This window comes from Cyprinodon variegatus, unplaced genomic scaffold, assembly GCF_000732505.1.
Source record: "Cyprinodon variegatus isolate N-32 unplaced genomic scaffold, C_variegatus-1.0 Scaffold252, whole genome shotgun sequence".
NCBI classification, from domain to species: Eukaryota; Metazoa; Chordata; class Actinopteri; order Cyprinodontiformes; family Cyprinodontidae; genus Cyprinodon; species Cyprinodon variegatus.
The window spans coordinates 308,864-319,678 of NW_015150705.1; the positions used below are offsets into that span (position 1 = coordinate 308,864).

General features: G+C 38.3%; 1 protein-coding gene across 1 annotated transcript; it reads right to left on the minus strand.

The window, feature by feature from the left end:
- Positions 1-8,226: 8,226 nt before the first annotated feature.
- LOC107089424 (melanocortin receptor 4-like) lies at positions 8,227-9,671 on the minus strand. Its single transcript, XM_015382188.1, has one exon. It carries the CDS (start codon positions 9,667-9,669, stop codon positions 8,680-8,682), a length of 990 nt encoding a protein of 329 aa, XP_015237674.1. The 5' UTR covers positions 9,670-9,671; the 3' UTR covers positions 8,227-8,679.
- Positions 9,672-10,815: the final 1,144 nt, after the last annotated feature.

A 10,815-nucleotide genomic window follows, 5' to 3' on the forward strand; every position in this document is an offset into this window, starting at 1 on the left:
TGTTCATTTACATGTTATAGCCTCCCCTAGAATTCCATGGGGGGGAGGCATGGGGGGAACACTGCCTAAGAGAGTCCACGTCAATTTCTGACAATTTACGGGAGTTTTCGGCGAAGCCTGCAAATTGCCATAAACTGCCGCTAACCTGAAGTTCCACGACAATCTACAGTGCCGCATATTGACGAAAATCCCACTTTTCATGCAGTGACACCGTGACATCACAAACAAGTAGGTGGCAGTAGTGTACTTTGACAAACAGTAGAGCACATTCAAATGAAATTACTCTTAATTAAAAACACTTATCATTTATTGAACATTATGTAATAATTTCATATTTAAAGTACTTTCAGAAGTTTGAATTCTGCATATGATCAGACTTTTCCTTTAAATATCTGTATGTCCAGGTAATATAGGCTGTATAATTATTCATGTTGTAATAAATCAGGTGAACCCTAAACTGTCAGGAATCCAGTTTGTGTGGGTTGTTTGTGTGTTTCTTCTCTCATCACCACCAGGTGGTGCCCTGTCCTCGTTGGGCCTCCCTGCACACCTGCGGCTCGTTGGTTCATTACTGGAGGAGTATTTGAGCTGTGGGCTGTCACTACCTCGATGCCAGAGTGTTTGCCAGTTTTGGGTACTCTAGCCAAGCTGAGATTAGCAGAGTCTAACCTGAGCTCTGTTTCTCTGAGTCTAATGAGTTTTTGTCTTTGCTCTTAGGCAGGAAGCCTTCCTGTGCAACTGGATACCTGGACCTTCTCCCCCTGGAAGGGTTTACTGAGTACACACTTAGCAGGGGAAAACCTCCACATGATCTGTTCAAGTTCCCATTGGAAATCCAAGTGACAGTCCGCTTGATTACTCCTCCGGGTCCAACGTATGTCTACCTGTCCGCTCTCCAACGAGTTCCCTTTTCTTCAGATAAACCCACACAGACTGGATTCAAGGATTGACAAGAGCCCTCTCAACCATGAAACCCATTCCAGCATAATTCAAGCCGCAGTCTCATTTCCCACTGTCCCTGAACTGATCTCTGTGATCTCCCCTTCCAGATCCAACCTCCCTTCACATTGCTACAAATAAACCTGTTGAACTGTTCTCCGTGTTCTCCGAGTGGTTTCTCTGCATGTGGGTCAGATTCCTTAAACCGATCATGACATAACCTGTCTTTCCAGAGTTAGTTTTAATGTAATACATTAAAATGGTATTAATTTAACGACTGGGAACCCCCGAAGCAACAGTTTTTACATTAAATACATTTCTGCTTCTATATACATCATTTTTTTGGTCGTGTGTCAGGATCTTGGCACTGATGGCTGGCTTAATTTTTCATTTAATTTACCTGTCTTATTCTGCCGTTTTTCATCACTGCTCATCTGATCCACCTGTTTCTGCTTCTATTTAAACTGCTTGTCCCAAGCCATCAGTGCCAGATTATTCTTGAGCCTTTGGTGTTGAGAAATTTCCAGCGTTACTAATATTGTTCTGATTGGCTGATCCTGACCTGTTTCTGTATTCGGACTTTAGAACTGGCCTGTCCCTGTTCTTATCTGTTTTCCTGACCTGTCTTCAGATTGTATTTGATTCTATTGATTCTCTGGATCTATTGTTTATAGACAAATCTTATTTCAAAACAGATGTTTGTTTTTTTTCTACATGCAACATGATTTAATTAAGAAAAAACAAATGCAAATTTGTTTATTTGCTGTTAAATCTAATAGTGGTAAAGAACAGCCAGTTCCTGGTCCTTTTTGTGCCTCTGATTCTCCAAGGCCATATTTTCTCTTTAAATGAGAAAAGTTTAGCTTCTTCTAATGTTCCAGGTGTCTCACTGATGGATTTGTTTTATTCTTGGCTTCCCAGCAGAGCCTTTCAAATGCAGACATATTACCTGCTTATCTGATAAATCATTAATGGAGCAGCTCATGTCAGTGTTAAAGCCTTTGAACTATCCATCCAGTTACTATTCAGTCATTGGAAATATGCTTATACATTTTAAGAAAAGCTTTCCTCGTGCAAGCAGGGTTCTGCTGTTTAATAGCCATATTTATGACATTTGCTCACAGAATATTATCAGATTTGCAATCAGAATCAGCTTTACTGGTCAATTTGTTGCAGAAAAACAGAATTTGACTCAAGTTTTTACTACTTTTACAATATCAACATTAGCTAGATAATAAAAAAGTACTTTTTCAGAGGGGATAAAGATAAAAGCAGTATGTAAAGATAAATGTGCGGAAAACTCCCCCCAACTCTTCTGATAGAGCAGACTGCTGATTTGTTCTTCAGCATAGCAGATAATTACACAGGCTGTGCATCAGACTGACAGCCTTCCATTCATTTCAAGTAAAAAAAAATACTCTAATGATCCAGAGGAAAATTTAAAGGTGGTTGTAATTCTGAGTTTTTTATTTATTTATTTATTTTTTAACAAGTTGAATATAACAGCTGTAGCTGTAGTGCTCTATAAAATATTTTGGCAAGAATCATTTTTAGTTGAACAGCAACCAATAATACTGTAGAGGTAAAAAAGTCATTAGAAAAAGGAAACAGTGTTTCACAAATGGGGGAAAGTGCTGAAAGCATTCATTACATTTATGTAACATTATGTAACATTGTTTTATTTTATTTTTTTCTGGAACACTGTGGACCCAATTTGACCAGCATAATCCGTTTTGTGTCCATCACATAATAACATCCCAAAGTCAGAGGGCTATCCGGATTTAGCACACCGTCCGGAGCGTTCTTACTGCTGACTCCGCCAAAGTTAGGATAGAATCTCGGAACTAGAGATAAAAGCTACAGGCTTTTGGATTTTAATCCAGCCAACCACCTGTTTTCCAGGACAGGGAAAGGCTTCTTTTCATGAGATAGATGAACTCGTGAGGATTATTAAAACATTAATTAATAAAGCAAAATATCACTTTTGGCATAATTTTCATGAGGGGTTAGCAGTAAGACAAAGTTTAATGCTCGGAAAGTGGAATTTGCATAATATAAGCACTTTATGGATTGTATAATAAGATTTTTAAAACTCTTTTACCTGCCATAGGTTTCAAATATGGCTTAAAGAAGTGCTGAATTCCTTATTATTAAAGGTTTTACATTTAATTGAAAATTTGGTGACATCTTCTTTATGCGCTAAGGGAATCATTTCTGCACAGACTGAAAGGATGAAGATGGTTGTTTTTTTTATCTAGTAGTTCTATAAGCTCTATGTTACGAATCCAGTTTGAGTGGGTTGTTTGTTTGTTTTTCTCTCTCCAACACCAGGTGGTGCCCTGTCCTCGTTGGGCCTCCCTGCACACTTGCGGCTCGTTGGATCATTACTGGAGGAGTATATGAGCAGTGGGCTGTCACTACCCCGGCGCCAGAGTGTTTGCCAGCTTTGGGAAGCCTTCCTGAGTAACTGAATACTTGGACCTTCTTCCCCTGGAAGGATTAACTGAGAACACACTGAGCAGAGGAAAACCTCCACATGATCCGTTCGAGTCCTCTTCGGAAATCCAAGAGACAGTCCGCTCCTTTACTCCTCTGGGTCCAACTCTTGTCTTTCTGTCCGCCCTCCAACGAGTTCCCTCTTCTCTGGATTAACCCCCACAAGCTGGATTCAAGGATTGACAAGAGCCCCATCAAACGTGAGTCCCTCACCAGTAATATTCAAGCCTCAGTCAAATTTCCTACGGTCCCTGAACTGATCATTGTGATCTCCCCTTCCGACTTTCCAGTTCCGGCTCACCAGTCCACTGAGTTCCAGATCCAACTTCTGTTATTCTTCTACATTTAATAAACCTGTAAAACTTTTTTCCTTGGTCTCTGAGTTGTTCTCTGCATGTGGGTCTATCGCTTAAAGCTAGTTTGATTTGATTACTGATTATGGGTAAAATATTTTTATATAATAGTATTTCAGCTGTGTCATATTTCATCATTCTATTGTTTCTAATATAGTTGGAAAAGAATAGCATACAGCAGGATTTCTGTTAACCTCATGCAGTTTAGTGAGTTTGCTTTTCTCACTGTGGCATCTTTACAATCTTTTTTTTTCTTCATCTGCAAAGTGAAATTTGTCAGAGGAAATCAAGAACTGCATTTCTGCAAATTGTCCCTTAGTGATTTCCTCTTAAAATAAAGTATTTTTTCTTAATTTTCCAGTTTCTGCCACTACCTTTGCTAAATTACTAAAGGCTTATTCAGGTGTCCTTCAAGGCTGCAAACAAAAACAAAGTTGGTTTTCTGACAGCCAAATGAAATGGCTTCATTAGACCAAATTGTTATAACACAAAGATACTCAACAAAAGGTATTTGTCCCTCACCCTTAAAAAGAACTCTTTAATTATGTCATAAACTTGCCCAAATTTTTCCAAACATGTTTTCACCTAAACCTCATGAAATCTTGCTTTTTGTCTTTATTCTTTTTAAAATCTGAACGACATAGAAAAGTTACCATTAGATGTGGCTCAGGTTGCATTATGGTTTATTCAAGTCAAAGCGGCAGTGATTCACAGTGTGCACAGATGGAAAAAAATATAAAACCACATGTTTTTCAGTTTCATGAATCACGTGAGGCCAAGCTGTAAACGGATAACAAGACACCCTGCTTACACCTGTTCTCTTGTGCATGTTGTGAGCTTAGGAATGCTATTCAAGTTTACAAAGGCATACATTCAAAAGGCAACACTTAAAATGGCAGAACTGTACATACTCTTTTTTTTTTTCTGAGACATTTGTTTAAGCAGAATACTGTTTCGTTTTTTACATCACAGTGCAACACACTTAAGGCAAATCTCTGAAAAAAGCAACATGTTTCACAGAAAATGTACATGAATAAAACTCTACCCTTTTACACAAATATGATGAAAAATAGACTTATTTATAACTCATGCTTAAAGTGCCAGTTGAAACAACTCATATGTGCAAATTTTCACAAATATCTACACAAACTCACAAGAGCTCTGATGGGAAACAAGCAGATGCTAGAGCTGGATTTCACAGAGTTAGCGTAGGATCTGCTTTAACCTTAAATCACAGTTTAGTGCTAATAACGATACTTAGCTATATTTGTTAAGCTGCTTTGAACAAAGTTGTTTTAAATTATAGTTGAAACCTGAGGGAAACTTAAATAAATCAAAAATGTGTTTTTATTTTATTTAGAACCTGTTAGAGACAGATTGTTTCAAACCCATGAAGTGAGAAAGAGAAAATCTGCCTTTTTTATCACTTTGTAAACCCGTCTTCAAACATGTCAGATTACTGTTTTTTGCTTAATGTTGTGCAATCTTGATTTTCTGAAAACTTTTAACTTTCAAGGCTGTATTTTAACCTGAGAATTAATGAAGCCCCTTTTGTTAATCTTGTATTTCATTCTGAAAGGCTGTTGAAAAGGAAAATAGTTCCACAATAAAGTTTAGAGTCCCTGATATTTTCCTTGTGGGATTAAACCTGGTTGCCTGCTGTGTGTGCATTGTGCAGTCAGACTTCTACACAGCTCCAGCCTTGTACGTATTAGGAAATCCCACCAAGTATACTCTTATCAGAATTTCAGCTTGTTAAACTAAATTAGATTAATAAATAAACTCAAATCGTTTTTTGTTTTTGCAGAGGAAAATGTTGCAACACCCTTCCCCTTATGAGCTAGTAGTTTCAATATTCACTGAGATGATTCTTGTAGTCTTATACCATCTATGTGATCAGTCTGAGGAAAGTTTGGTCCAGTCCTGCCTCCCGGCTGTGAGATGATTGAGCAGCCCGTTTTGAGTCACCCCTCAGCATATTATAGACATCATGAGCAGGACTTTGAATAGACACTGGACTCCGCTTTTCTAAAATTTTAGCCAATTAGTGGTATGTTTTAGTTACACTTCACCCCTCAGTTGTTAATAAAAGATCTCAGGCTTCCTCTGATACCAGAGAAATCAGAGGGAATTCATGGTGGATTGAGAGCTGGAGAGGCTCAGCCCCAGAAAAGCAAATCATAACACTCCTACCTCCATGCTCCACAGCTGGTATAGGAGATATTTTCTTGAAATGCTGTGCTTGGTTTATTTCAAACACTACCCAATCTGCTTTGATGGTCAGACCTGTGCATGTTAGCAGTTGTTTTAATTGTCCTCCACTTGTCGACCTTTTTTATAGGCATAGGGAAGCTGATTAAAAGCTGTTAAAATCGATAATAGATCCCTACACTGCAAAACATTTGAATCAAAGTAAGTGATTTTTTCTTGAATTAAGTATATATTTTTTCTTCTTGAATTTAGGAGGTAAGTGAGACACTTTGCCAAGGGAAAAGAAAATGTACATTTAAAATAAGAAGAGTACAACAAATGTAGTTTCTTATTTTAAGTGCATAATATCTAAATACATTATTGTAAGGCTAAACATACCCATTCCATCAAATTAAGGTTAAATACATTTATATTAATAATTCTTTACTTATTTTAAGATCCTTTTTGCAGTGCATGGCTTTCACACTCACTGCAGCATTAAGGGGCACCAAACAAAGTGTCTGAGGATTAAATGGCGCAAACCTCCCTCAAAATGCTCAGGTAAGATGTTCATCATCATTTCCATCTAAAGCAACTGTGTGACTGTAGCCCTTTTAAATGGGGATAAATATAAGGGTGTTCTAATTAATTCCTTAACCAAAATATTTCCTTAATTAAACTTTATGAATGATTTTATAAGGTTTTCAATTCAGTGTATTATATTTTCAACTATTTTCTTGTTATTATTTACATTAGAAACTAATATCTTCACATAACTTGTATAAATCTGTCCATGCTTTGCTCATTTTAGGTTTACTCTGTACAATATACAAGTGAAAACCTTTGAAAGGTATTGCCCTAAATTCAAGCAAACAAAGGTTTTCTTGTCTGACGTTGTTCTTAAATAAAATCCAGTTTAGGCTAAAAAGCTTTTTCAGAGTTACTATGACTAAAAAATGTGTTCTTAATGACCCATATTACAGTTTTAAATTGAACTTTTTTTGCTTTGTGACTAAAACACTCAAAATGAAATAAACTAACACAGAAATATGTGATTTTTACAAAACAAAACAAGAGTCAAACATATTTTTAAAACCTTCAACCAAAATCAAACTAAAAAGGTAAATTTGATTTGCCAACTATCAATATTCAACAAGTTTCAGTAGAATGTGTTAAACAGAAATAAATTAGAGCCCACCTACAGACTTTTTATAATAAAAACTATAATTGAAGGCTAGTTGAATTGAACCAAAAGGCTAAAAAAGTCAAAATTTTTGCCAAGGCTTTACAATATTTGTTTTCTAGTTTTACAAGAACTCACTTTGGCTTTTAAATTAAATTAAAAACACCAAGAAAAACCCCAGAATTCAGCGGTCAGATCCACTTTCACCAATAAAAAAGCCCCTCCTTTGGTAAACAGAACAAAAATCCCTCAAATTTAAAACTTATGATGCCCTTATACAATAATTATCATTGACTGTTTTACTTATTATGCACAAATATGCATGTTATGTTTTTTTTTTAAAGGCTGACTTATTTCTTTGAATCCGAGTTTGAAATTTGTAGCAGCTGTACATTGTTTTTTTTTTTTTATGATGTTAATCAGCCTTTCATTTACAGCGTCTCACTCCTACTTTCTTCTTTCACCCCTCTATCAAATATGAATGCTTCAACAAGCCTGCTGGTACACCTGAATTTCCCTAATCTGGGACAATAAAGGTAATTTCTATCAATGTTGTATATTTCTAAGGTCATATGATGACCATATATACAATGCAACATCACCATTACCTCATAATTCTAAATTATGATCGTCTTACAAGGCAATTCTTTGATTTCCACATGAGGCAATGTTTTGATGATGTTATGAAAGGCAATGTTTAGTTCTTCTTATAGAGTAGCATTGTGGTGCCTTAAGGGGCAATGTTATTATCTCCTTATAAAGCAATGTTCTGATTGCCTCAGAAAGTAATGGTATGATTAGTTTATACAGCGATGGCATTGGCTTTTAAGGCAATGTTGTGATTGTTGGATTACCCAGTTATGATTGCCCTTAATTAGAAAATGAATGATGATTACTTTACAGGTTATATTGGTGATTACCTTGTTAGGCAATGTTATGATTGCCTTTTTGACCTATAAGGCAATATTATGATGAAAGCAAAGACTAATTTTATAATCAAATCATAATTATGAACCAATTCTATGATCGCCTTATAAGGTAATGTTTCAGGGTATTTTTTTATAATGGAATGTTGTGACCAGCTTATAAGGCAATGTTTTGATCTCCTTATAAGGTGATGTCTTGTCTTTCCATTCTCATCCCATTGCTCCCATTTTAAAGTAATCAAACCATGTGCAATGTTTTCAGTTTTACAGAGGATTATTCTCTCACACAAAGTTAAATCTTCATCTCATTCCTAGCTGTCTAATGTGCTTTAAATATAACATATACAATGTATTTTTCCAACTGGGATGCTGGAAAACTACCATTCCAGTCTTTACATTCATAGAACACTTAACAGATAGTTACTGCAGAATAACAGCAGCATCCACAGATATATGCTCTATGTTACTGCAAGCCCGTCTCACTTATAAGCATTGACTTTGTCAATCATTTACAGCAAACCTGGAGAACAGCACTGGACACTGACTACAGCAGAAATACCTGAAGGGCATCTCGTCGCTCTCTTGGAGCTCCTTACAGGAAGCTAAGACACAAGAGAGCCTGCGAGCAGCAGAAAATCTCTTTGAAGGTCTTCCTCATCTCCTGGCTGCGAAAGGCGTAGATGATGGGGTCGATGACGGAGTTGCACATGATCAGGATGAGGTACATGTTGAAATGGGACATGAAGCAGGTGCAGTAGGGGTTCCTGGGGCAGGTGATCATGAGGATGAGGTGCAGAAAGAAGGGTGCCCAGCACACCACAAACACCCCGAGCAGGATGGTGAGGGTAATGGCACCTTTCATGTTGGCTCGCTGCTGGATGGGCGCGTTGCCCGGCAGGGCCGCAATGCGCTTCATGTGCAGGCGGGCCAGGAGGAACATATGCACGTACAACGACGCCATGAGGACCAGCATGGTGAAAAACATGGTGATGAGGCAGATGAGCACAGTGGTGCTCTCTGAGTAGATAATGAACAAGATGCCAGAGACGGTGCAACACGTCCAGATGCTGCCAATGACCAGCATCGCTCGCCGGATGGTGACAATGTTGTGGTATCGAAGTGCGTAGAAGATGGTGATGTAGCGGTCGACGGCGATCGCAAGCAAGCTGCAGATGGAGGCCAGCAGAGAGCTGCAGATCATGGAGTCAAAGACGTTGTCCATGCTTTTGATCAGCGTGACGGGGATGGTCAGGGTGCCTCCATTGATCAGTGCTATGACAATAGTCTCTGAGGCGTTGGAGACACTAACAAGCATGTCCGCAACAGCAAGGCTGCAGATGAAGAAGTACATCGGGGAGTGAAGGTTCTTGTTTTTGATGATGGCAGCAACCACCAGGATGTTCTCCAACAGGCTGATGATGCCTAGAGTAAGGAACACCTCAGTGGAAATCAGCAGCTGTTCGTAGCATCCAGCAGAGGAATCCTTCTCCTCTCCAGATAAGTCTTTGTCTGCCAGAGTTCCAGAGCAGAGAGTCCTGTTCAGGTAGCCAGGGATCAATCCTTGCTGAGCTGTGGAGTTCATGTTGACTTCTTCCACCTCCTTTGGCTTAGATCTTCTTCTCTTTCTTGTAAAAAGTCTTAAAGCTCAGCACATGTGGCTTTGAAACATCCTCAATCAGAAATGATAAAAATGTCTAACTTGTGTTTATTCTTCCCTTTTTCATCTTTCAGTCTTTCCAGGAGAAATTCAGCTCCTCCTCAAACATCTGCCGTTGTTTTATTCTCTACCAAAAAAAACAATCCTGCTGATTTGGTGTAATGAGAGGCGACAAGAAATGTTCACTAAAACAAGGTGAGGAAGAAAAGAAGAGAGGAAACCAGGCGAGGGTGGAAAATAATCAGCTGGATCCAGAGAAGCAGAGTGCAGCAGCTTGTCGTGTGACTGATCATCACTTCACGATGGCTGTGGTCTTTCCCTGGTCTCACTTTCTCTCCCTCTGCTGATGTACCACACACACACACCCTCAGACCATCCTATCCGCTCACAGATAAAGAGGGAGGAGGAGGAGCAAAGTTTGGGCTGACGCATGACTGGAGCTTTTAAAGATGAATTAAATGTTTCACCTATGCAAAACCTTTCAGAAATGTGGATGGGTAATGTGGTCAAGACTTTTAGCAAACAGCAACATTTTGCCTATCACATTCCATCCTAAATAAGTATGCAGTCATTGTAATTTCTTTGGCTGCAAAGCTGCTAAATGCTGAGGAAACAGCAGTTTGTGTCTGTCTCAGTTTAAAGAAATAACAATCAAAAATTTATTGTAGAAACCTGCATTGATTTTGCCAACTATTTTTGTTCAACTCTTTTCTTGTAATAAAAGAAATAGTTGAACAGTTTTCATAATGGAAAGAATAGAAAAAAAAACAAATATGAGAAAAAGCTCTACTGAAATAATTAAATCTTTGTTTCTAATAAGTTGTTGACAAGGCACTGTGTTTCTCAACATCCCAAATACGCAGTTGTTTTCTCAGGAGACTGAACTAAAGTGAAATAGGGTGAGACCATAAGCCTACCCAGTGTCCAAATCATGGCGGCACCTGGCAGCAGCGACCTCATACAGCTCCAGAAAAGTGTAAGTCTACCCAGGAATCTGTCTGTCTGTCTGTCTGTCTGTCTGTCTGTCTGTCTGTCTGTCTGTCTGTCTAGGTGCTAAATGTGTTATTTCCC